A 27,909-nucleotide genomic window follows, 5' to 3' on the forward strand; every position below is an offset into this window, starting at 1 on the left:
TTGACGTAGGTTATCACAATGATCACGATTTACCTCTACAAGCTACTTACTTCTGTAAGAATTCTTCATAGCCACATATACTTAGAAGACAATCTTTGTGGAATAACTGGACATTTGTGCAACAATGTAGAATTTCTGTAATCAGGTCTTTGACAAGACAATTAGCTAAAAATAAAGGTGAATAATAAAAAGTTAATACAAACTTATCATATATATTGGCTAGGAGAAAGTTTGGGGGCACAACAAGTGATTATGTCCAATTATGACCTATTGTAACAGTCTAGTTCCATTAAGAGGAATTGAAATGAAATGCATTTCACTTATTGGTTTCATTAGATTTGGAGATATTTTTGAAAAATGTTGTTCACATTTTTTTCATTAGCCTGACTGCATATTGCATAATAGAGCTATGTATTGTATTCTTGATGTTAAAATCTTTGGTACATTGTAACTGTGCATAAAACACATTCTGCTGTGGTTAACCTTAGGGACTTGGGAGATGCCCAAGAGATTGCATAGTGAGTGATAAGCGACAAACCAGGAGTCTAAACTGAATCTATCATTTCCACTGTGCTCTTGATTCTAACTCTCCAAAGCCGATTCTTCTTCCTTTCCCAACCAGGAGTCACCTACGCTTCTCCCTTGGGCAACCTTATAATAACCTTAATGAACATGTGGTTTCTTTTTCTACATTCTCTGGGACTCAGGGTGTAAGCATACTAAAATGTAAAGGGCCTTTGATACAGGGTGCAGCCAAAGCGGGGGTGCCCAGGAAAGATTTGGAATGGTGTCCAGAACTCAAAGTATAGAGGAATATTGGAGGAAATATTAAGAGGTCCTCACCTCCCCCCCTCCCCAAGGTGTCAGTTGGGGGAAGGGAAGAATGGAGCAGGGCCATTGAGAGCTGTTTTGCATAGCAACAGTTTTGCAGCTAACCTCTGGAATGGTCATTTAACATATCTATAACCTTTAACTGGTTTCATAGATATGTTAAATAGCTGTGGCCAAGTTTGGGGCCAGGGAGAAGTGAGTGGCTGCGAACCAGGCTGGAATTGGGAGCTGCTTCTCTGAGACAGAGTACCTGCTAGAGAGGTATGTGGCTTTAGCAGAGTGAGGAACCCCTCTTGGCCAGGTGAGGGGGAGAGCCACGCTGTTTTGGAAACATGTAGACCCCTGTAGCCATTAGGAGGGAGAGCCATGCGGTTTCAGCAGAGTGCAGACCCCCTCTTGGCCAGGTGAAAGGGAAAAACACGCAGCTTTGCCAGAATGGAGATCCCTGCGGCCAGGTGAAGAAGAAAGACGCGCTTTTGGTGGAGTGCGGCTTTGAGGTGCTCCCTTTGGCCGAGTGGCCTGGAAAGCAGGAGAGACTTTGACTGGAACTTGGTACAAAGAACTCTTGCCAGTGAAAGGTGCCGCATGACTGGATTACTTGGAGATCTTGCCTGGACAGGCAGGCGACACAGCTCACGAGCCAGCGACCTGAAAACGGATGTGTGCTCTTTTCCTGATTTACGGTACCCGGAGTTGGGACAGTGGGAGAAGGGAGCGCTGTGTGTGTGTGTGTGTGTGTGTGTGTGTGTAGGTGTATACCCTTAAAGACTTTAATATTTTAAGGAAGACATTAGGCCTGAATAGCATTAAATAAACATTTTGTTTCCTTTTCACAAATCTCTGGCATTGAGAGATGTCTTTCCAATTAGCGGTGGACAGAAGAGCCCTATAGATATCAGTGTATCGTCCTTGGGAGGGGCCCCTGTTTTCTGTAGCAGTTTTTGGCATCCCTGGGTGGGTCAAGTATTGCCCCCACCTTGGACCCTTGTTCGGTAACACCTTGTCCTTTCATATTTACATTCTGTAATCTCCTCCTCCCTAAATTTTACATGCATGTGCTATTTAATAGTGCCCGCAACAGCCAAGCTGGTTTATTACAATATGTGTCTAAAACACTCAATTGCATTTCTCTGAGTAGTGTTTTGTTGGCAATTGAGGTGTTTGCCCTGCTGTGGCTTCATTTACTGATACAACTTTAAGTTTTGATACAAACTGGCTAACAAAAAGTAGAACAAATGATATGCTGGACCTGCCACAATGAAAAAAAAAGGAAGAGTACAATGATTTCAAAATGTAGGTCTTTATGGTAGGTCAAGACATTATTAAAGATGTGGTGGGAAAAACAAATGGTAAAGATCTCAGGGAATTATGGATTATGGAAATACTTTGACAGGGAGAAAGTATCTTAAACACACTGCTGCTTGGAAATATTGAATGAAATAGTATGAATTGAAGTTGGAAAAAAATGGCCACAGGAACAATCATGACCATAAGGGCTTTGACAAATAGGGGAGAGCATCGCCAGTGTATGATACAGGAAAACATCTTCAACATACCAGTTCACTCTAGCTAACTTGATTCTCCTGTTTCCAAGCCAGTATCCCCTATGCCATATGGGGCAATCATGAATTCATCACTTCACCACAATCATCTTTTCATGTACATCAAGGACTTCATAATCCAATTTCTAGCTATTGTTACTCTCCTGTTCTTTGCTTTCATATGTCTTACTACCTGATTCATGTTACTCCTTGGATGTTTTATTATTACTTCAATTTCAGCATGTCTAAACCTAAATTATCACCTTTCTCTTTGAAGCCAACCATTAGCGATGTGAATTAAATTTTTCATCCATATTGTAAGCCAACAGGTTCTGTGGCTTTTTAAAAGTTAGATTTTACACCTTTGCCTTCATTTCAGCAGCCAACATAATTCTTTTCCCAATTTCTTGTAGTCTTCCATCCCATGGAATTCTTCTCAATCTGTTGACTATATATAGAAGGCTAAGGCCCATTTGAGATTCTTTAATTATGGTACTCTGCACCTTAAATCTAATTTCTTAGGCATCCTCCTCTGTTCTTTTACATCACTTTTGAGATGTTAAATATCATTGCTTTTTACTAAATCTTACTTCTCCAATGCTCTTTTTCTTACACTGGGCTCCAATTCCCTCAGTTAAAGCCCCTTTCTTTTATATATTCATCTTTTATATATTCATCTGTGATCTCTCTGTAAAATAAGGGGAGCCGTTTCAAAACGGAGTTTGAAACGCCATCCCAGAGGAACTGCCTTGTACATCTGGCGTCTTGAAAGTGAACTGTGTGGACTGAGCCAGACCTTTGAACTGGGCTACAATCAAGGTTGTTTTACAGTTTTTTTGTAACTCCAGCAAAACAGCAGACGTTCTGAGGATTATGGACTCTGAAGATAGAATCAGTAGCTGATCATGTACAGCTAAATAGTGACTGAGGTTTATAGTGTCAGTGGAAATTCTTTCTTCTTTTTCCTATAATTATTTCTTCTGTTATTACAGGTAACTTCTGCAAACAGTTTTCAATTACCCTTTAATCTTTACAAACTGACTTCCGCTTCCAATACTTTGGAGATGAGAGACCTCATAATAATAGTTCCATCTGTGAATGATCCAAATCTATAAAGTAGTGAAAGTAAAAACACTGGCTCTAGAATGACTTTGGTGTTGGAAATAAGGACATGGGAATCAACTTTGTTGAAGTTATAGATAAAGACGGTGGAACAGAGAATTCCTTGCTTGAAACCTGGTCTTCTGGAAGGATTCCATTTCCTCAGTTTGAGGAAAACAAGAGTTCTCTTGAGATGAACACTCCTTACCCACATCTTCCTCTTTACTATCTAAATTTGTATTATTCCTTAAGTTTCTAGTAATAGCTTCTCTCTTCTTTCAAAGTCATTCTTGATACTGTGGACAGAAAAGGGGCCACATACTAACCCTGACAAGCTCAGGGCGGGCCAGCAGGGCAGGCCCTACAAGCTCAGAGATCAAAAGTAACCACGTAGGGTGAGATGAACATAAAATGTCTTAACTGAAAGGAGGTCATCGTGGGTAGTCATGTCCTAGGTCTGTAGTTTCCTTAATAACGATCAATCAATCCGTCTGTCTATTGTCTGTTTGCATCTAAAATGACATACCTTTGAAATGTCAGAAGAACCTCCATTTCAGATCCCTCAGGGCACACCCACCACACCAGAGCAGAGACCACAGAATGCCTCATTGCTATCTTGTTCCCCGAACACCATCTTTATATGCTGTGATAATTATTAACGACCCTGTACCTTCCAATGTAAAGAAATGATGTGTCTCTCCTTTTTGTTACTGATTCAATGCCAGAGGCTCCTCTGCTTTGCTTTCCCTGTCCCCTGCATCTATTATCAGGGGATTTCATGCAACCCTTCCTACGTCTCCCCCTCCAATTCTACTGTAGAAAATAAGCTGCGAGACTGCCATTCTCAGGAGCATTTTCTCAGTGTGTTGGGAGTTTTGCTTCCCTGCAATTGTCATCAGTGTGGCCGGAATAAACTCATAAAAATTCTCTGCCATGTTTGGATGGTTCTTATGTAGACAGGGCACTATTCAGACTTTCGTTCTTTATGGAATCTCTGTATCACTAGTAAAATGCTAACATAAAGCTGTGAAGGGAGCACAGTGGAAGAGTTCAGAGGAGGCCTCCCCAAGATGTGCCAGTTTGGTGTGCCAATGATTTGGAGCTGAAGGTAATCAAGACCATGTGGGGACATGAGAAACTTTTATTTCTCCTTAAAGAATCTAAATTCGGGCCTCGCCCATAATAAGAGTTAAATCTGGGCCAGATGCAACTTTTGATGAGCTATGTATAGGACTGAGCAAGCACATATTTACCGATCATCTGCTTGTTTTATTGTACCGTGAACGACTTCCCTCTCCTTCGAAGCCCCACGATGCCCTAACTCATCCTTAGCTCAGTATCATACACACATCTTTTAAACTTTCTGTCTCTGAACCTATCAGGTATGTGGGGATCTCATATGTACATATGTTACCGAACAAGGGTCCGAGGGGGAGGGGGCAATACTTGGCCCACCCAGGGATGCCAAAAACTGCTTCAGAAAACAGAGGCCCCTCCCAAGGACGATACACTAATATCTATAGGGCTCTTCTGTCCGCCTCCAATTGGAAAGACATCTCTCAATGCCAGAGATTTGTGAAAAGGAAACAAAATGTTTATTTAATGCTATTCAGGCCTAATGTCTTCATTAAAATATCAAAGCCTTTAAGGGTATACACCTACACACACACACACACACACACACACAGCGCTCCCTTCTCCCACTGTCCCAACTCCAGGTACAGTAAATCAGAAAAAGAGCACACGTCCGTTTTTTTCCCAGGTCGCTGGCACTGTGAGCTGTGTCGCCTGCCTGTTCAGGCAGCATCTCCAATTAATCCAAAATCATGGGGCACCTTCCACTGGCAAGAGTTCTTTGTACCAAGTTCCAGTCAAAGTCTCTCCTGCTTGACAGGCCACTCAGCCAAAGGGAGCACGCCAAAGCCGCGTGGGCCTCTTCTACCAAAGCCGCACTCCACCAAAAGTGCGCGTCTTTCTTCTTCACCTGGCTGCAGGGATCTCCATTCTGGCAAAGCTACGTGGTTTTCCCTTTCACCTGGCCAAGAGGGGTTCTGCACCCTGCTGAGACCCGTGTGGCTCTCTCGCCTAATGGCTACAGGGGGGGTCCTAACTCTGCTGAAACCTCGTGTCTCTCCCCCTAATGGCTGCCATGTCTGGGTTTAAATCCCCCGGTGCCCATCTTCCTCTGTACCCCTATTTCCGACTCCTCCCACGATGAGTTACACCTGCCAGTATTTCTGTATTATTACAAGTTTACTGGGCTGCCATTGTTAGTCTGGGCAGGTATGGTCCCATGTCCTAGAGCCAATCTCCTCCAAGCCCTCATGCAGGTGCTGTAACTCAGGGGATCTGCCCCCCAGTCACATCTTGGGGGGAAATGACTTCATTCCCCTTAGCTCCAAGCATGGCCACAGCCATTTAACGTATCCAAGTGACCCGCCAAAGGCTATAGATATGTTAAATGACCAGGCCATGGATTAGCTGCAGGGCTGTGGCTTTACAAAACAGCCCTGCATGTTCCTGGTCTATGTGTCCCTTCCCCCAACTCACACCTATGGGGGGAAGGGGTGAGGACACCTTATACGTCTCTCCAATATTCCTATACACTTTGAGTTCTGGACACTATTCCAAATCTTTCCTGCCCCACCTCCCTTGGGAAGCCNATAGCGTGGCTCTCCCCCTCATCTGGCCAAGAGGGGGTCCTCACTCTGCTAAAGCCACATGGCTCTCTCGCAGGCACTCTCTCAGAGAAGCAGCCCCAGTTCCAGCCTGGTTAGCCCCCACTCTGCTAAAGCCACATGGCTCTCAAGCAGCCCTCTCTGAGCAGCAGTTCCCAATCCTAGCCTGGTTTTATCCACCACTCCCTTCTCCCTGGCCCAAAACTTGGCCACAGCTCTTTAACATATCTATGAAACCAGTTAAAGGTTATACATATGTTAAATGCCATTCCAGAGGTTAGCTACAAAACTGTTGCTATGCAAAACAGCTCTCAATGGCCCTGCTCCATTCATCCCTTCCCCCAACTGACACCTTGGGGGGGGGGTGAGGACATCTCAATATTTCCTCCAATATTCCTGTACACCTTGAGTTCTGGACACCATTCCAAATCTTTTCTGGGCCCCCCCTTGGCTGCACCCTGTATCAAATATGTCCTGTCTTTTTGCTGTTAATTTGTCTATTGTCAATTATACCATAGCAGCAGACCCCTTCAAATGTAAACAGAAAGAGGAAAAACTGTTCCTTTAACAATGGTATATGCTACACTGTATGTTTTAATGAAAGTGTCCTTTCTCTTCTAATTTTTCTTCCTTCATCTCTACTTCATCCTTTCCTCCTATTCCTTCCCCTTGTAAATACTTTTAATTATCTTTGAGGATACAGACATCCTGTAACAGGGTGCAGCCAGGAGGGGGGCCCCAGAAAAGAATTTGGAATGGGGTCCAGAGCTCAGGGTGTCCAGGAAATATTAAGATGTCCTCACCGACCCCCTCCCAAGGGGGAAGGAACAAATGGAGCAGGGCCATTGAGAATTGTTTTGATTAGCAACTGTTTCTCAGCTGACCTCTAGAATGGTCATTTAACATATCTATAACCTTTAACTGGTTTCATAGATATGTTAAATGACTGTGGCCATCTTTTGAGTCAGGGAGAAGGGAGTGGCTTCTACCCAGGATGTAACTGGGGGCTGGTCCCCCGAGTTACAGCGCCTGTGTGAGAGCTTGGAGTTGTTTGGCTCCACTCCGTGGGGCCACACCTGCCCAGACTCAGGATGGCAGCCCAGTAAACTTGTAACAATACGGAAACACTGGTAGGTGTAACTGATTGTGGGAGGAGTCGGAAATGGGACTGCAAAGGAAGATGGGCACCGGGATTTAAACCCAGACACGGCAGCCATTAGGAGAGCCACGCTGTTTTGGAAGGATGTAGACCCCTGCAGCTAGAAAGAGAGAGCCATGTGGCTTTAGCAGAGTGAGGATCCCCTCTTGCCCAGGTGAAAGAGGGAGAGCCATGCGGTTTCAGTGGAGTTAGGACCCCTGCAGTCATGAAAGAGAGAGCCATTTGGTTTTGGCGGAGTGCAGACCCCCTCTTTCCCAGGTGAAAGGGAAGACCACTCAGCTTTGACAGGATGGAGATCCCTGCAGCCAGGTGAAGAAAGACACGTGCTTTTGGTGGAGTGCGGACCCCTGCAGCTTTGGTAGAAGAGGCCCACACGGCTTTGGGGTGCTCCCTTTGGCCGTGTGGCCTGGAAAGCAGGAGAGACTTTGACTGGAACTTGGTACAAAGAACTCTTGCCAGTGGAAGGTACCGCATGACTTTGGATTAATTGGAGATCCTGCCTGGACAGGTGACACAGCTCACAATGCCAGCCACCTGAAAAATGGACGTGTGCTCTTTTCCTGATTTACCGTACCTGGAGTTGGGACAGTGGGAGAAGGGAGCGATGTGTGTGTGTGTGTGTTTAGGTGTATACCCTTAAAGGCTTTGATATTTTAATGAAGGCATTAGGCCTGAATAGCATTAAATAAACATTTCTGTTCTTTTTCACAAATCTCTGGCATTGAGAGATGTCTTCCCAATTGGCTTCGGACAGAAGAGTCCAGTAGATATTAGTATACCGGCCTTGGGAGGGGCCCCTGTTGTTCTGTAGCAGTTTTTTGGCATCCCTCAGTGGGCCAAGTATTGCCCCCCCCCCCTTGGACCTCTGTTCAGTAACAATCCTCTTTACCACCATACATCTCTAACACTAAACTCAATGACCTAATTACTTTACTGCAACTTCTTATAAAAGTAAAAAAAAAGGACTCTGGCTTGACAAATTCATCAAAGGAATATATGGAGAGTGGGAGAGAGATGTTGGAAATTAACTATTGTAAATTGGAAGAACAGGAGTGGTTTCTCTAGTTCACAATTACTTTTTCTTCTGCAGCATCGGAAGCCANTGGGGCCACACCTGCCCAGACTCAGGATGGCAGCCCAGTAAACTTGTAACAATACGGAAACACTGGTAGGTGTAACTGATTGTGGGAGGAGTCGGAAATGGGACTGCAAAGGAAGATGGGCACCGGGATTTAAACCCAGACACAGCAGCCATTAGGAGAGCCACGCTGTTTTGGAAGGATGTAGACCCCTGCAGCTAGAAAGAGAGAGCCATGTGGCTTTAGCAGAGTGAGGATCCCCTCTTGCCCAGGTGAAAGAGGGAGAGCCATGCGGTTTCAGTGGAGTTAGGACCCCTGCAGTCATGAAAGAGAGAGCCATGTGGCTTTAGCAGAGTGAGGATCCCCTCTTGCCCAGGTGAAAGGGAAGACCACTCAGCTTTGCCAGGATGGAGATCCCTGCAGCCAGGTGAAGAAGAAAGACACGTGCTTTTGGTGGAGCGCGGACCCCTGCAGCTTTGGTAGAAGAGGCCCACACGGCTTTGGGGCGCTCCCTTTGGCCGTGTGGCCTGGAAAGCAGGAGAGACTTTAACTGGAACTTGGTACAAAGAACTCTTGCCAGTGGAAGGTACTGCATGACTTTGGATTAATTGGAGATCCTGCCTGGACAGGTGACACAGCTCACAATGCCAGCCACCTGAAAAATGGACGTGTGCTCTTTTTCTGATTTACTGTACCTGGAGTTGGGACAGTGGGAGAAGGGAGCGCTGTGTGTGTGTGTGTGTGTGTGTGTGTGTGTTTAGGTGTATACCCTTAAAGGCTTTGATATTTTAATGAAGGCATTAGGCCTGAATAGCATTAAATAAACATTTCGGTTCCTTTTCACAAATCTCTGGCATTGAGAGATGTCTTCCCAATTGGCTTCGGACAGAAGAGTCCAGTAGATATTAGTATACTGGCCTTGGGAGGGGCCCCTGTTGTTCTGTAGCAGTTTTTTGGCATCCCTCAGTGGGCCAAGTATTGCCCCCCCCCCCCCTTGGACCTCTGTTCAGTAACAATCCTCTTTACCACCATACATCTCTAACACTAAACTCAATGACCTAATTACTTTACTGCAACTTCTTATAAAAGTAATAAAAAAGGACTCTGGCTTGCCAAATTCAACAAAGGAATATATGGAGAGTGGGAGAGAGATGTAGGAAATTAAGTATTGTAAATTGGAAGAACAGGAGTGGTTTCTTTAGTTCACAATTACTTTTTCTTCTGCAGCATCGGAAGCCAGCCTGACCCAAGCCATTCTGATTGGACTAAGTAGCGGGACCTCTGATCTGGGCTATGCAATCAGAATCCTGCTTTTAGAAATTTGGAATTGGATCCAACACAGAGATTGAAATTTCTTTAGGTAGCTGGCCAAATAGAATTTAAGCTTGAGAGCCTGGGTTTTCCTATGTTCTGGAAAATTGAGGGAAATGAGTCAGCAGAAAGCAAGTGAAACATGAGAAACAATTACACAGAGAGAAGGTGTGGTGAGAAGCATAAAGAAATTTTGGGCTACTTGTTTATCTGTGCCTTAAGTATATTTGCAAATTTTTGCTGTATTCCTACTTTTAAATTATGTAAGACATTCCTATATTATTTAAAAATGTTTATTCTTTTTCTGTTTATGGCAGTGAGAGTTGGTTTCTGTTCGTTTCCAACCAGATGGTCCTATTAATATTCCAACATATTGCTATATTTGTACTCACCTCTACTCAGAGCCTGGACTAGAGTACGGAAGAAATAGCCCAATAATAATAATAATAATAGTAACAATAATAAGTCAGTGATAAATATTTATTGGGTCATCAGTAAATAATTATTGATTGTCAAGAATCAATAGTTGATATGTAGAAATGTATTAATAACAACTAAACTTTGTTCAAAAAACCGGATTATTATTTTGTAAAATAGTTGACTATAACCATGAAATAAAATATTAAACAACTTTAAAGGCATTCAAAATAAAACTTCAGAGAAATAAGAATTATCTGGTAAATTTTATGAAATACAGACACCTGGGATCCATTCCCAGAGATTTTGAGTCCATTTGATTCAGTGATTGTGCTGGGCTGTAAAGGGCTAATACGGTTCTATATATCTAAGCTTATTTTACCTCATGCCTTATTTATATGATAATGAAATAGTTGTTTCTAATGCATTTTCATTTATATATACAGTTTTTATCTGGAATCTTTGAAATTTGGTTTTTGTTTTTAATATTCTAAAAGCAAGTTATATGCTTGCTACCCATGCTATTATTTCATAACAAGAAAAGAAGCTACCCTAGGTTGTGGTGTGTGAAGAAAGTTCTCCAAAAACAATAGCTAAACAAATGTTAACAAAATGTTTGCAGTTGTTCTCTTCACCTCAGGACAAAATACTAGCTAATTATACTACTTTTAATGATTTTCCTCAGTGGACTCAAGACTGTGCAGCCTGTACCAGCTTTATGCAGATTTGTATGCTTATTCGCAAGGTTGCTTACCATGTGGCATCAAATGAAGCGGTTGTGTTGAGTTATCAGTAAATATATTTATACGAAACTTAGTATTAGAAAAAAGTTGATATGGAAATGCGGTAGCAGTGTTCCAGATCTTCCCCGAATTGGAATCAATGTTAGCTGCAGGGTACGCTTCTCTGATTCTGAAAAACACAAGGGAAAATAATACTTAGGAAAAGTTAGGGAACGACATGCAAGGTTTCCTACAGAAGATTTAAAAGAGGAAAACAGCAGCTGATTTGTGGCACAGTGCTATCAGGGCAGATAGGTAAAGATTATAACAGCAAAAATAACCACGAAGGACTGATCTTGAAGCTTTTCCAGGGGTACCTCATTGAAGCAATTAAGGGTACATTTTCATTCATACCCATTAAAATCACTCCATACAATGATTACTTGCTTTATTCACATTTGCTTTTGAAACTTGGTCTCTTCCCCTTGGTTTTCACTCACGCCTGAATTTTTAAAAATATTTATTTTCAGAGAGACGGGAAGAGAAGGAGAGAGGGAGAGAAACATCAATGTATGGTTGTCTTTCGTTTGTCCCCTGCTGGGAATTGGCCTGCAACTCAGGCATGTGCCCTGACTGGGAATCAAATCGCAATTGTGTGGTTCACAGGCCTTCACTCAATCCACTGAGCTACACCAGCTAGGGCTCAAGTCTGAATTTTTAGAGCTAGGAGTCACTCATCTTAATATAAGAATTTTGGTAAATACTTTTTTTTTGTCAATTTGGTAAATACCATTTTGGCCATCCATTTTTTTTCTGAAAATTTTGGGTTTTATACCTCTTCGGAGTTCACATGAGAAAACTGAGCTCAAAAGTCATTTATACATTCTGAATAATTACTTTTTGCTCAGATGAGCTAGAGAATTGCAAAATAGTTTCTCCTTAGAACCAGAAGCCTTGAGTTTAATCCTGGCTCTTCCATTTAGTGGTTTTATAGTCAGAGGAGAGTTATTTGACTAGTTTCTTTGCACAACTGAGGATATTTATATCTATGGTAGTCCCCATTTAACTGCAGTTATGCTTTCTGTGGTTTCAGTTACCCTAGTCAAACATGGTCTGAAAGTATTAAATAGGAAGTTCCAGAAATAAACAACTTATGACTTTTATATTGCGCATCCTCTGAGTAGCGTGATGAAATGCTGCACTGCTCTGCTTCCTCTGTCTGGGCTGTGAGCCATTCCCTTGTCCAGGGCATCCACCCATTAGTCACTTAGTAACCCTTTCGGTTATCGGACAGACTGCTGGGTATCTCAGTGCTGGGTTCAGGTAATCCTTACTGGCCTTAACACTGTTCCCAAAGTGCAAGAGTAGTGATGTTGGCAATTTGGGTATGACAAAGAGAAGCCATACAGTGATTCCTTTAAGTGAGAGGTATGTATGTACAGGAAAAGAAATAGAATTAATTATAGGCTCAGTACTACCTGCACTTTCAGGCATCCACTGGGGTTCTTGGCACATGTATCTGTGGGTAAGGGGGTCTACTATACCACATTTTATATTTAAAGTGTCAAGTTCCTGGTATTTGTTGTTGGCTTGCAGCAGTAGCATATTCCTGAAGAACCAATACTGATACCTTTAAAGACCCTAATTTATGAATCCAAATTGTTAATTAACTAATTAATTAAATTTATTAGAGTGACATTGGTTGATAAAATTATATAGGTTTCAAGGGTACAATTCTGTATAACACATCACCTATGTATTGTATTGTGTGTTCACCATCCCAAGTCAAGCCTCCTTCCATCACCATTTGTCCTGCCTATATCCTCTCCCACCTCCCTTGACTCCCCTTCCCTCTGGTAATCACCATATTTCACTATATTGTTGTCTATCTATGACTTTTGTTTTTGTAGATACACATCGTAAATTTTCTTTTGTGACCCATATAAAAAATTAAAGATAAATATTTTTATGAATTTACTTGCTTTGTTTTGCATTTTTTTGTGTGTCTTTAAGTTCTTCTAATATGGTTGAGTTCTTTAGGGCAGGAACTTTGCTTTTCTTTTGCTTGTTTTATATTTGAATATTTCATGATGAATTAGTTATTAGGCATTCAAATAGCTTTTAAATTAATAACTGAATAAGTGATTCAAATCTTTAATTCCAAATCTTTAATGGAATGATGCTATAGCTGATAAACTAAAGTTTATTTTTATATATTTATTATATTTAAAGCATCTATAAGTGAATAAAAGTGAAGAGATCTCAGATGCAAATCTATTAATTCTTCAAAACATTCAGGAACCTTAGCAACTGAAGGGACAGAATTACATAAATTTTAATTGCTAATGAGAAATTGGTCTTTAAGAGGCATCTTTTAAGGTAGAGGCATCTACCTTTATATTAAGAAATTTGTTTTTAGACTAGTTAAAAGAAGGTCAGTGATTTTTTTTTTGGCAATATCCCTAGTGAAAAAAATTGTTTTTCAATGGACAAACACTCATGCATTTGTTCGAATTCTGGCATCCCATTCAAGGTAAGATTAAGTTATTGAGAGACAGGTGAAGGAGGAGCAGATGGTGACTGAGTATTTGGAAGCTGAGTCCACTTGCTCTTGCCCCAACTCGATACTTGGCTGATCTTCCAAAAAAAATAAACTGAACATTCAACATAATCTTAGCTGATGTGAAGTTTGGAAGCCATGGAGTACAGAAGGTACTTCACAACAGACGGTAAGGAGATTTTATAAGTTGAAGGGGAGATACCCCATGCGTGGTGCCTGCAGCTGTGGAGGGGTGATCAGAGATTGCAGCTTTGCAGCTCCCTCCCCTCTCAGAGCAGAGAACCCCCAGGCCTGAGCCAGGACTGATTTGGACACTCAAAGTTGGGGAGATCCAGGCTACACACACACAAAGTGAGCAGCACACCCACAGCTGCAGTGGCAAATGCCAATAGGGAGAGTGCCAGAGGGAAAGAGGGATTCCATCTGCACCTGGGTCGGGCAAAGGGGATGGCCATGGCCAGCTGTGACTGTGAGGGACTCTTGGTTTTTGTTTTTTGAGAGGTGGTGTGCACAGAAAGCCAGTCAGTAACTCAGTGCTGTACTGGGAGCACCTGGAGAGACTTTTTAAAAGGGGAGCTGAAGCATACTGTGTAGGGACCCTGTGAGCAGCTACTCTGCCAGGAAGCGTAAAGGATTGAGGGCGTGGTTTGCTCCCACTGCGTGCAGCTGGGCAGAGAGATCAGAAGGTGCACAGCAAGGGGATGTCTCAGCCCACCCCGGCACAGCTGGCAGGGCAGAGGCTGTGCAGAATGAAGAGTTCAGGTCTCTGTCTGCTGCAAGATCAGTGGGCTGGGAACTGGATAACAGGAGTTGAGCACCTGAGATTATTTACAGCCAGAGCCCCCTTCCCTGGCAGATCAAACCTCCAGGAAGGGAAAGACACACCCAGCCCCCATCTCCTGCAGGATCGTAAGCATCTCCAACAGGGAAGTTTTGCAAAACTGGCACAACAGGCTCAAGAATCCCCTGAAGGGTGTTTCCGCCACAGAAAGTCAGAAAGAGAAATGCCTCAAAGGCCCATTTTTGAACCTCTCTCAGGGAGACAACGCTGGTTTCTAGGGTCTTATTCCGCTGAGGCCAGCAAAGCAGGGAGATCAGAAATTGGTGTGGTAAGGGGGAATCAGGACCCTGCCCAGAGTTGGCTTACACACAGAGCTACTGTCAGCACCAATTAGTAAAGAGTGACCCTCTTACACAGATTGGTCGAGCTAATTCACCAGGAACTATACATTATTGGAAATAACCTTGGACAGACCAAGACACGTGGTGCAGGAGCAGGAGGAAAAAACTCACAATTTTCCCAGAAGACTGAACAGTGCCTCCCAGGTGAGACCCAGGGGTCCTACCTTCCCAATTGTAACAGAAGGCCCCTCTAGAGGCAGGTGAAGTTCATACATGTGCTGCTGCCAAAAGTTGGATGACCTACCAGGGACCTTGAGCTGATAAAAATTGAGACAGATCCAGAAACAGAAGAGAGAAGGCAAACACTAAACTCTGCTCAGGTGAATTCCACCATGTTCTTCCTTAGAATTTGCATTATTTTTTCTTTATTTTACATAGCTTTTTAATATTTCCTCTTTTGCTTCTATTGTAACCCAATCAATTCTTTTTATTTTTTATTCTTTTTATTTAGATTTTATATTATTTTTATTTCATTGTTATTTAAAATCTCACATTGGACCCTTAGCTTGTCTTACTCCATTTTTACTTTCCTCTCCCCTTTCTTATTTTCATTTAAAATTTTATTTCCCCCCACGCAACATCTTGTCTCTGTTCCTTACTCTATGTCTCCTACCTCTATCCTTGGAAAAGCATTCTTCCTTTTGCTTGTCAGCTCACTTCCATTTTCCCCTTCTTATTCTTATTTTCTTTCCACCTTTAAATTGTGACTTGTTTGGTGTGGATATTACGGTGTTGCTGCTCCTCTTCAGCTGTATTCCTATTTGTTCACTATTTTTTAAATTTCAAATTCCATAGGTTTACTCTCCCCTTGTCTTACTCCATTTTGCCTTCCTCCTGCCCTTTCTTGTCTGAGTTTGGAATTTTATTTTTTCCCTTTTCTTGGCCTGGAATATATTCCTTACTCTTATTTCCCCTTACCCTAGCCTCTCAAAATCATTTTCTTTACTGTAGACATCTCATATCCTCTTTTCTCTTTTGTATATTATTCTTATTTTCTTTCTGCCTTTATTAATCTATGCTCAGTTGTCATTTTTATTGACCCTGTTGTGATTTTTCAGCAATTGTGTTCCCTTTGGTTCATGACCTTTTAAATTTTATTTCAGAACTCACATTACATTCTTCCATTTTCTTAAAATATTTTGCCATTGCCCTTCTCTATTTTCATTATGCTTTATATTTTATTTTATGCATTCTTTGTCTTGTTTCTATTCCTTACTGTTATTATTTTTCCTCCTGCTTCCTGCCCCAAATGATTTTTCTCCCCTTGAGCCATCCAATATCCCTTTTTTCTATCTTATAATATTGTTAATCTCTTTCTACCTTTATTAATTTTGTTCATTTGCTGTTGGTATTGCTGATGGTGGTGAGGGGATGTATTTTTTCTGGCGTGGCTTTGGTTTTTCTAGTATTGCTTTGTTAACCAGCTCCTGTGCATCAGCACATGAGACATAGCAGGGGTTGTGACTCCCAGGCAGCCGGCTGGAGGGGAGAACCCACCAATGAATGATCCATCAATAATTAAAGTCCAAGTACAAAAAGGGAGCCCACGTAAGCTGAATAAAGGCAATCCCTGAGGCATCCAGATCAGGAGATAAAAGAGACTACACCAGTGAGTCCCACAAAACTCCTACCCCAGAAGGCAACCCCACAAAGACAGGAAGTCAAAGCAGAGCAATCTGAGATACAGAAACAAATAAGAAAAGTCACCTAAAATGGGGAAACAAAAGAAATAACCCCCAATGAAAAGGAAAAGAGGACTCCCCAGAAAAAGAGCTGAGTGAAATTGAGGCAAGTAAGCTACCAGACATAGAATTCAAAATAATGGTTATGAGGATGCTCAAGGAATTCAGTAACAACTACAAGGAACTTTATGGGGGCTACAAGGAATGTAGTGGGAACTTTAGCAGCATGAGAAAGGACATAGGGAATATGAATGAGAACCAGGAAGAAATGAATAATACAATAGCAGGAATCAAAAACAGGTTAGATAAAGCAGAGGACTGAATCAGCAAGCTGGAAGACAAGGTAGAAAATAATACCCAGGTAGAGCAACAAAATGAAAAAGACTCAGAAAGAACAAGCATAGTTTAAGGGAGCTTCAGGACAATATGAAATGTAAGAGTGTTCACATCATAGGAATATCAGAAGGAGAAGAAAAGGTGCAAGAGGTGGAAGAAGGAGAAGAAAAGGTGCAAGGGATGGTAACCTTGTTTGAAAAAATAATGAAAGAAAACATCCCTAACTTGATAAAGAAATAAGTCATGCAAGTTCAGGAAGCACAGAGGATCCCAATTAAGATGAACCCAAAGAGGCCTACTCCAAAACACATCATAATTAAAATGGCAAATTTGATGAACAAAGGGAGGTCCTGGCTGGTATCACTCAGTGTGTTCAGTGCCAGCCTACACACAAAAGGGTTAGTGGTTTGATTCCCAGTCAGGGCACATGCCTGGGTGTGAACCAGGTCCCTGGTGGAAGGTGAGCAAGAAGCAACCACGCATTAATGTTTCTCTCCCTCTCTTTCTTCCTCCCTTGTCCTCTGTCTAAATATAAAATAAATAAGATCTTTAAATAAAAATAAATAAATAAAGACAAAGAGAGAATCTTAAAGTTGGCAAGCTAGAAACAGCTAATAACATATAAGGGAGCTTGGAGAAGGCTATCAATTGATTTCTCAACGGAGACAATACAAGCCAGAAGGGATTGTCACAAAATAATCAAGATAGTGAAAAGCAGGGATCTATAACCAAGACTACTCAATACAGAAATGCTCTCATTTTAAGTAGAAGGTGAAATAAAGAGCTTCCCAGACAAAAGAACTCTTATTAAAGCGTACATCTCCACAAAGCCAGCACTGTTGCTAAAGGGACTGCTGTTAGAAGGAGAAGAAAGAGACAGAGAGACAGGGAGGCGCACAGGTATGGAATAAACGGCAGTGAATAAGTAGCTGTCAATGACAACCTTAAATGCAAATGGATTAAATGCACCAATCAAAAGACATAGGGTAGCTGAGTGGATAAGGAAACACGACCTGCAACTAGAAGAGATGCAACTCAGAACAGATGATCTAGACAGGCTGAAAGTGAAGGGATGGAAAAAAATATTCCAAGCAAGTGGGTATGAAAAAAAGCACATGGGGAACAATACTTATATTAGACTTCAAAATAAAGGCTATAAAACAGAGAAGGCCACTACATAATATTTAAGGGAGTAGTTCATCAAGAGGATAGAACCCTTGTAAACATATATGTACTCAACATAGGAGCACCGAAATATGCAAGGGAAATCTTGGAGAACTTCAAGAAAGATATCAACAGCAACACAGTCATTATAGGGAATTTTAACACCCCCCTGTCAACAATGGGGAAATCTAAACAAAGAATCAACAAGGATATTGTGGTATTGAACAATACTCTACATCAAATTGACTTAATTGATATTTATGGAACATGTTATTCTATAGAAGCAAAATATGTGTTCTTTTCAAATGCACATGAAACCACATTTCAAAGATAGACCACATGATAGGGCATAAAGTGAGGCTCAACAAGTTTAAAAAAATTGAAATCATATCAAGCAGGTGCTCAGATCACTCCGGCTTGAAATTAGAAATCAGTCTCAAGGAAAAAATTCAAAAACATTCAAATACATGGAGATTGAATAACATGTTGTTAAATAATGAATGGGTGAACAATGAGAATGAGGAAAAAATCAACTTAAACTACCAACAAATAGCAAGGGCAGGCCTGAAATTTTAGGAAACATAAAAATTTAATTAAATTAAAAAAGAAAAAATATTTGACTATAAACAGCAAAAACAATACCAGAAGTTGATTAATGAACAAAGTTCTCATAAATTTATACTTTTCACTGTTAAAGACTATAGAACATTTTATATGCTAAATTAATCAGTTCAATAATGTTAAAACAGACAAATTTATGCAGGTACATAACTTTCAAAACTTAGTGAAATAACACTTACTTTTTTACTTTGTCACAAAAGGAGGCCAGACTCATATTACTGCCTTGAGGTACCTCGATTAGCTGAATGGAGCAATCTATGGGCTTAAAATAAAAATTTTGAAATTAATTTAGTTGGTGTGGTGAAAAGATGAATTCAGATTTATATTTTTAACTTGTTTTAAAGATTCATTTTGTTTTTATTGTTCCATTTTTAATGAAATGATGCATATAGAAAATTGCATGAATATTAAATATGTAATTTAAGTTTTCAGAAAGTTGTACAACTGTTATATCAATATCCCAATCAACACATGGAACATTTTCATCAGTTTAGAAAGTTTCCCCATATCTCCTTTTATCAATCTGTACATCTATTTGGTAACTACAGTTATCCAGAGACCTATCACCACAGAGTAGGTGTGTGTGTGTTTTTTTGTTTCTGGCTTCTTTCAGTTAAGTGACATGTATTTTTAAATTTACTTACGTTGTCACACGTATCAATAGTTCATTTTTTGTACTGTTGGTTAGTAGTATACTAGCACATAAATATTCCACAATTGTTTATCTTTCCTATTGATGGACATGTGGGTTAACTACTTTGGAGTAAAGAACTATTAATTTTTATATGCAAATATTTATATGCACATGTGTTTTATTTCTTGTGAAGGAATCCATAAATGGCTGTCAGGATGGGTATATGATTATTAAAAGAACGCATCTTTTGCTTTATGTGTTTTGAATCTATTATTAGGTACATGTATGACTGAAGTTATTATCTTTCTGATTGACCTTTCTATTATTATGAAACGACACTTTTATTTCTTCAATAATACTCTCCACTGAACTGTAATTTTTCTAGTATCAATAACCACATCAACTTTCTTTTGCTGGTTGAATGTTAAATCTTTTTATTTCTTTTATTTTCAACCCATCTGTGCCTTTGTGTCTTAAGTTCGTCCCTTGTAGACAGTAAGAAAGTCTTATATATTTAGTTTGATGATTTCTCCCTTTTATTTGGAATGCTTATGCTATTCCTATGTAGTATATTTAGAAATATTTTTGGATTTAAGATGGCCATGATGATGTTTGTTTCCATTTGTTTTTTCTATTTTATTTTGTTTTATTTCTTCCCTGACTTTTTGACCAATACTTTTAGTTCTCTCCAAGATCGATGTCCTATACTGACTGTGTTCAATGCTTGAAATTATTTACTTCATATATTTTGTCCAACTTCATAGTTGCTTTCAGTGGTAAGGGAAAGTTTAGCCCTTGTTATGTTTCAAAGATCAACAGCAGATGTTTCTAAAACTCATTGACTTTCAGTTTGGATCATTTTGATGTGCTACCTTCTTCCACAAGTATCTCAGACAGAATTAATTGTTTCTATTCTGTGGACTCACCTTCCCTGTTATTTTGCTCTTACCTTCCTGTAGTGTTTGCGAATTAATTTGAGTAATATGTTATTCCTGAGATCAGGTATCATGTATTCTCTTTTTGGATTTGTTATTCCTAGTTTATCATGTATATTTTAATAATACAGTTATTGTTAAATAAATGAAGAATCATTTTGCTTCAACCTGTGAATTACAGCTGCAATAATATTTCTTCTTTGTACTATTTACTTCATTTCACTTGTGTCAACACTTGGCATAAGCAGAGAAGAGTTCAAATATTGCACAAGAAAATCTATAGTTACTAAAACAATTGGAAAACTACTAATGGGATCACTAGGATGAATTGCACAATAATTACTTAATTTCCTACTCTTGGAATGATCCCAATAGAACCTGCCTGCCAACAGTATAATTTAGGAGCCTCTGAGTAAAGGAAAATTTCTCTTACTAATAATAATCTAAAGTTTTAATTCATGATAATGTGACTCATAATCTAAATGTAATGAATTGATGTGTTTCTGGGTGTGTGTAATAACATGGTATGATAAGAAAATACTATTATCAAAACCTTCAACTGTACTATTTTATCTAACAAAATGTAAATTCTACAACATTTTATTTGTATTTGTGAAATGGGAACTTTAAACATTATATCATAAAGTTGTATTTCTCTTTTCTCAGAAAAAAATTAATTCAGGAACACACAGTTAGTAAATGATAAATGATTTTCAAAGATAATATTAATACATTTCTCAGTTTAAAGTAGGTATCCTCATCACTAAGTTAATCCTGCATATTATTTAATGATTCATATTTATATTTTTAGGTCAATACATCTGACACATACCTCTGTGTTCTTTGGCCATGAACCTTCCCGCTTCCTGGGCAGGAAGGGCCCTTTAAAGAGCATGAAAGGAGGTTCCAGAGTGTTTGTAACTCTATTCCTTTTGTTCTCTTCTTCTGGCACGAAGTCACATGAGAAGGGTGGATGTATAGAAGGAATGCTACTTTTAAATCCTATATGGTAGGTATGACTTTTATTTTCAAATTCTTTCTGTAAATTAATTTTATCCAAACTAGTGGATGATGGAACTAAAATATCGCATCTGCAATCATCAGCACCACGACGTTTTCCTGTGGAATTTCCCCAAGAGCTTTCTTTATCTGTGTCTTGAGGATTTGGTAGCACAGAGGGCCTAAAACCAATGATGGCTGTTTTCCTATCTTGGTGACAAGAGAGTTCTGAGCTTTTAGAATGGAATTCATTCAAGGCTGTTTGCTGAGTTCCATCTAATATATGCTTGTTTGAGTCCCAGTTTGGTGAACTGGGCACAAAAACAGTGTTTTTTTCAATTTCACTCTGATAGAGTGGAATTTTATTATTGATTTCTTCTACTAGCTGATCAAAACCCAGACTGACTTGTCTAGAAAAAAGGGGTTGATTTACAGATCGCGATTCCTGGTGCTCATGCTGCTCTTCATGTGATTCCCTGGGATTTAGATCTGTTTTCCAACAATATGCCATTCTTTATTTTATATAACCAAGAGGCTTGACTCCGTTCCAAATAGCTCCTTAATGATATTACAAAAGAAGAATGGATTTTTCCTAGAAAAAGCATAAGAGGAAACAAAAGTTTCTTGATTAATTAGTAATAAAAGCTTGCAAGAAAGAAATATGATAAATAAACCTAAACAATTGTTTTAATGTTTCTCCTTAAATTAGCGAATTAAATAATCCCTTGAGTAACTTAAAACTTCATCAAGGCTCATGAGATTAAAATCCAAGGGGACTGTTGATTCATAAGATGCCCGTGATAGAAAAATAAGTTGACCTCAATTATGACTGGAGCTTCAGGAATCAATTTTAAGTCAATATTCCCCTTCATACTCCTTTTGTTACTAAACAGTCACTTGCCTATATTATCATCATTTACCTCTGAAGTCAATCATCTATATGCATACTAGCATGCTAAAGTCTTCCTTATTAGCTAAACAGTGTCTTTTTTGTCAGCAATTACTCCATCCCTGCACATGGTCTTAAATTTATTTTTCCCTCCATAACCATCGTCTTGTCAAATTGTTAGACCTTTCGCCCAAAACTTTACTAGTAAATGCAAACTTCTTGCATCACCCCTCCAAAATGACTTTCATTAAGTTCATCAGTAAGTTTCATGTCAGGAAATTCAACTGACATTTATCAGTGTCTGCTTAATTTATCTCTGCAACTTTTGATACTATTTACTGTTTCTTATTTTAAAGTCTATTGCTTTCTTATGGTGGCTCTTCTGACACTATTCTCTAAGTTCTTTGTTCGCTTTATCTCAAAAACTCGAAAATAATCATTTTTTACTTGACTCTTGTCAAAGGTTTTTTTTGTCTCAATTATTCTCTCCTTGACAGTTATTTTATACCCTTTGTGGGTATAAAATATGACCATGGAGTCAATGGTCATATGACCATGGTCAATGGTCAATGACCATGCCAATGACTCCAACCTAGACTGTTTTTATTATTACTCAACATCCCCTCCTGAACTTCTAAACCTCCAACAGAAAGCCCCCAAATTAAATTAGAATTCACCCAAGAGCCTTCTCCTACTCTAGTGTACTTTGTGACAGAAAATGGCCCGCCATCCGCTCAGTTGTTTACATCAAAAGCCAGGGTTTCATCTTTGCATTTTCTCTTAGCTTTACTCTTCTACATTCAACAAACCACCAGTTCATGCAGAAAATCTTTCTCCCTTTCTCTGTCTACCACTTTTGTAATCCTGGTCTAAAGCTTTCGTTTTCTCACTTGCAATGTTGTATTGTCCCTAAAACGGCTCCTACAGTTTCTGTAATCTCTTCTTGTGCCCTACAAACACTATTAAATATTTTAATGATGTATTTAAGAAACTAACCCAGTAGCTCCCCAGGAAATATCTTTTCTGTGGTTTTCTACTACCTAACGGTAACATGTACAGTGTACAAATGTACGATTTCTCTTCCCTATGAGCTCATTAGACCATTTTAGTCTTCCTCACTCATAGCACAATATCTAGTATTTTGCTTCTCTTAAAAGTTGTTGGTCATTTGTGGTTGTTGAAAAAATCATTTAATAAATCTTAAAAATTATAATTTTTAAATTTTATAAATTATAATTTATAAATTTTAATTTGAAATGGAAAAGTACTTGTGTCACTTTTGTGGACTTACTAATTTCTTTAACAATTATATGGTTGTGTGTCAAAGACAAAATTTTTAAAGGGTAAATATGATAATGTTTAACTATTAAATATGATTATCAATGTGTTTTGCAATGGCAATTGATTTTTTATTATATTGGCACTAAAGATTTACTTAGAATTTATAACCCTAAAGAATAAATAGGCATGATCATTTGGATTTTCTAGGAGAGGAAATGTTGCTCTTAAGGTGAGGTCTTCGTTTCCCCAATTTTGTCAGTTGCTAGGCACCTGGGGCTTTCTGCTATGGTGACCTTCTGTACCTGGATCTTTGTCTTTGCTCTGCTCAGTTCAACTGCCTGGACCCTGGAAGCAGGCTGCAGACAGAGATTTGAATCTTAGTGCTACAATCTACTAGCTATGGAATCTTGGATGCTACTGCCATAGTGTGAAATTTCTCCAAATTGAAATGAACAGAGGAGGGTGTAAGAGCTAGATCTCCAAGACGGTGGCCTAGGTAAACACAGCTCGCTTCCTTGTACAACCACATCAAAACCACAACTGAACTATAGAAAAACCATCACTCAGAGATAGCAGAAATTGAGTGGAATGAGGGTCCTCCAACCACAGGGTTAAATAAGAAACCAAATCCATCCAGACTGGTAGGAGGGACAGAGATGCAGAGATGTGGAGACATGGAATGGCGCAGTCCGACACCCATTTGTAACAGTTAAAAATTATGAGGGATATCTTGGGAGCAAAGATTCCCAGCCCCACACCAGGCCCTCCAGCCCAGGGTTCCAGTGGCAGGAAGATAAGTCCTGGTGGCTTCTGCCTGCAAAAACCAGTGGAGATTGAGTTGGTGGAAGAAACTTCTGGATTCCCAGGCAGTTCCTCTTGAAGGGTCCACAGGAACTTACTCAGAATCACTCCTGCTGAGCTCCAGCACCAGGGCAGCAGCTTGAAAGGCACCTAAGCCTTACTGGGAGGAACTGAAGTGTCTGATATCAGGGCAACAGCTAGAGGATGGCTTTCTCCAAGACAGAACTGCTGGAAGAGGCCATTGGTCCTTTTCTGAGCCCTCTCTACACCAAACCACAGAGTGCAGAGAACACAATACCTGAGACTCCATCAATTTGGCTTATACTGTTGATTCCCTGAAACTCTGCCCCACCCAACTTACTGGCTCACCCAAGTGATGCTTTTCCATATGAATGACTTGTTTTGACACGTGCCTCTGATCTTCAAAAACCCTTTCAAACAAGCAGCAGCTGGCCTTAGTGAGCCCTGTCCCTTACTAAGTTGCCCCAGGCTTTTTACTGGCAGTAGCTGGCCTTGGTTCACAGCCTGGCCTTGATAGGGCACCTAAGAAATAGCCAGCTGCTGATTACCTTATAGCTAATGCCAAGTGGTCCCAGACAGAACACAAGGGGGCACTAGAGTGCTGCTGAAGTAAGCCCTCCTTTGTGGAGTGAGCCCTTGCACAGCTGATCCTCCACAGAGAGCAGAGATTGGTGATCAGTGGTCACAGCCAGTCCTTGCAGCTGAATGGTATGTGTGTATTCTTCCCATTAAACTGCCAAAACACTCAAGGCTCAACTACAAGAGGTGGGTGTACTCAGCCCATACAGAGGCCGCACCTTAAGTAACTGATTTGGGTGATAGAAGAGGCTATGCCACAGAACCCTACAGGACACCTATTACATTAGGTCATGCTACCAATACAGGGAGTTATAGCCACTCTACCTAATATATAGAAACAAACACAGAGAGGCTACCAAAATGAGGAGAAAAAGAAGCATGGCCCAAATGAAAGAATGAATCAAACTCTAGAAAAAGAGCTAAATAAAATAGAGATAAACAATCTTCCAGATGCACAGTTCAAACACTGGTTTTGTGAATACAAGGAACTTATGAGGACCTCAATAGCATAAAAAAGGTCCACTCAGAAACAAAGGATGCACTAATTGAAATGAACAATTTCCAGGGAATCACAGTAGAATGGACAAAGCCAAAAACCAAATCAATGATTTGAAACACAAGGAACTAAAAAACAAAATAATCCAAAAAAATGAGGATAGCATAAGGAGCCTCTGGGACAACTTCCTGTGTACCAACATCCATATCATAGGGATGCCAGAGGAAGAAAAAAAGCAAGAATTTGGAAATTTATGAAAAAATAATGAAAGAAAACCCTAATTTGGTGAAGAAAATAGACATGCAAGTCTGGGAAGCCCCAAGAGCTCCAAACAAGATGGATGGAAAGAAGCCCACACCAAGATACAACATAATCAAAATACCAAAGATTAAAGATAAAGAAGGAATTGTAAAAGCAGCAAGAGAAAAACAAGTAGTTACCTACAAGGGAGTTCCCATAAGACTGTCAGGTGATTTCTCAAAAGAAAGTTTGCAGGCTTGAAGAAATTGTCAAAGAATATTCAAAGTGATCAAAAGCAAGGACCTATGACCAAGATTGCTCTATCCACCAAAACTTTAATTTAGAATCAAAGGTCAGATAAAGAACTTCACAGACAAGAAAAAGCTAAAGGAATTCAGCATCACCAAGCCATTATTATATGAAATGTTAAAGGGATTTATTTCAGAAAAAGATCAAAACTATGAATGATAAAATGGCCCAAAATACAAATCTATCAACAATTGAATCTCAAAACCAAATTAAGTAAATAAGAACAGAGACAGAATCATAGATATGGAGAATGGTTTGAAGCCAGTCAGCTATGGGGGTGGTTTGGGGGAATAGGAGAAGAGGCAAAGAGATTAAGAAGCACAATCCATAGTTACGGAATAGCCATGGGGATGTAAAGCACAGTATAGGAAATGGAGTAGCCAAAGAACTTAAATGCATAACCCATGGACACGAACAGTGGTTGGGGACTGTCTGGGGGAGTGGTGGGTGCGGGACTGAGGGGAGCAATGAGGAAAAAAATGGGACAACTCTAACAGCATAATCAATAAAATATAATTTTAAAACAATATAAAAAAGAATAAATAGATCTATTACAGTGCAGTCAACTGATTTGGGAATCAAGTAAAAGTGTATTACAATGAAGGGTTCACCAGAAAATTGATCCATAAAATATGATTCCAAACTATTCTGATTCATGGGTCTAGAAATACATTATCTAGCCAGAATCTCTTTTTTAAGACTTGCTATTTTTTAATCTCCATGTTAGTAATAAAAATGATGTTTCATTAAAGCAAATTATACTCTTTCATCTGTCTCTGTCATGGAACTAAGAATTTGTCAGCAGGTATGATTTTGACAGCCAGAGTTAATATCCTGTTCCTATCTTCCTCAGAGTAGTCAGCTCTGTTGTAGCTTAACTACAGTTAATGTGGCTACATGAACGTGACTTTTACAGTTTTTGGTGGCTTCAAAACAGCTGATAGAGTTTTTAAAACTATTTTTTTTTCATTTTATAAAACCACTTAAGGAGGTATTTAAATAAAGTATCAGTGGTCTGATGCTGAAATGAAAAATTCCTTTAGTCTGTGCCACCTTGTTGTCGCTGATAGTAAAAATGGTAATGACACCTAACATTTTTGAGCACCTACTTCATGCTGCTTCTCTGCATACATGTACACATTTACATGTGTTAACATATTCACTTCTCAATTCAATCTATGATATTACTATTACCACTTAACAAATGAGGAAATTGAAGCACAGAGAGGTAAATCAGCTTACCCAATAGCCTCAGAACTGTATTCACTAACTTGTTTTAAACACAGTTCAAAAAAAGGTGTATTGGTGATCATGTGGTAATAATGTGACATGTAGGGCATAACTGAATTTAGCTACTGAAACGTGGCATGAACTGAAACCATCATTATTGAAAAGGGCTGGCAACTTTTACATTTTTATTAATAGCAATATTGTTTCCAGTATTTCTGGCAGCAGTAAAATATGAAATGGGTTAGAAGCCTGTCCAAAAGAACCTCATTATTATGAGATAAAGTAGAATGAGAAATACGTATTCATACTGAAAATGTAATAAAAACAAAACCTCTTCCAGATTCATTTTTTCAATATTAAATTTAGTGATTTAAAAAATTCTCATAACTTAAAATCTCTTTGCCATCACAGTCTAGAAACTAGAGTATTTCCTAGTTTATAAACAAATAAAAATATTTTTTAGTGCCAGCTGGTAAATATCTGCACTCTGAATTATGTAGTAATGCATAAAATATTTAATAGTCATTTAACCTGACTTTGAGGCTGTACATACAGAGCTGTACATACAGATTAGAAGCAACTGTGGCATAACTGAGAAGGCATGGCTATCAGTTCCTGGTTTAAATGAGACTATAGAACTATAGAAAATATGTGTGGTAAGAAGAAGAATAACCCTGCCCCCCAATATTCTCTTGTATTAATCCCTAGACCCTTTGAACCTCAGTTATATAGCAAAGAAGGATTAAAGATTTCAGATAGGATTAAATATATTGGTCAGTTGTCCTTAAAATCATGAGATTATTTGAGTGAGCTCAGAATAACAACAAGGATCCCTAAAAGTGGGAGAGGAAGCAGAAAAGGTCAGAATGATGCCATTTGAAAAGGACTCAACTCTCTTCTGTTGACTTAAAAGATGGAAAGGGGGGGGCATAACAAAAGGATTCAAGCAGCCTTTAGAAGCTGGAGAGGATAATGACACAGAGTTCCTCTAGAAGCTTCCAGAGACACAGTCCTAACAACAGCATGATTTTAGCACAAGACCCCGTGTTTCTGCTGTATGGAATTGTACAGTAATAAACTTGTGTCCACAGTCCCAGTTCTGATAGCCCTT

The 27,909-nt window shown here is 39.6% G+C and overlaps 1 protein-coding gene across 2 annotated transcripts in view; it reads right to left on the reverse strand.

Annotated features, from left to right (window-relative positions):
* Positions 1-27,909, reverse strand: part of PIK3C2G (phosphatidylinositol-4-phosphate 3-kinase catalytic subunit type 2 gamma) — a 268,609-nt gene that overhangs the window by 234,286 nt on the left and 6,414 nt on the right. For both annotated transcript variants that reach the window (XM_037033809.1, XM_037033810.1), the window contains 4 exons: positions 20,786-21,544; positions 18,564-18,646; positions 10,872-11,029; positions 51-165 (listed from right to left, as the gene is read on the reverse strand). In XM_037033809.1, coding sequence (XP_036889704.1) covers positions 51-165; positions 10,872-11,029; positions 18,564-18,646; positions 20,786-21,463 — 1,034 coding nt within the window. In that variant the 5' untranslated portion in view covers positions 21,464-21,544. The remainder of the gene's footprint in view (positions 1-50; positions 166-10,871; positions 11,030-18,563; positions 18,647-20,785; positions 21,545-27,909) is intronic.

Source organism: Sturnira hondurensis, unplaced genomic scaffold (genome assembly GCF_014824575.4).
Source record: "Sturnira hondurensis isolate 20B ecotype Veracruz unplaced genomic scaffold, ASM1482457v3 Scaffold0021795, whole genome shotgun sequence".
Classification (NCBI taxonomy): domain Eukaryota; kingdom Metazoa; phylum Chordata; class Mammalia; order Chiroptera; family Phyllostomidae; genus Sturnira; species Sturnira hondurensis.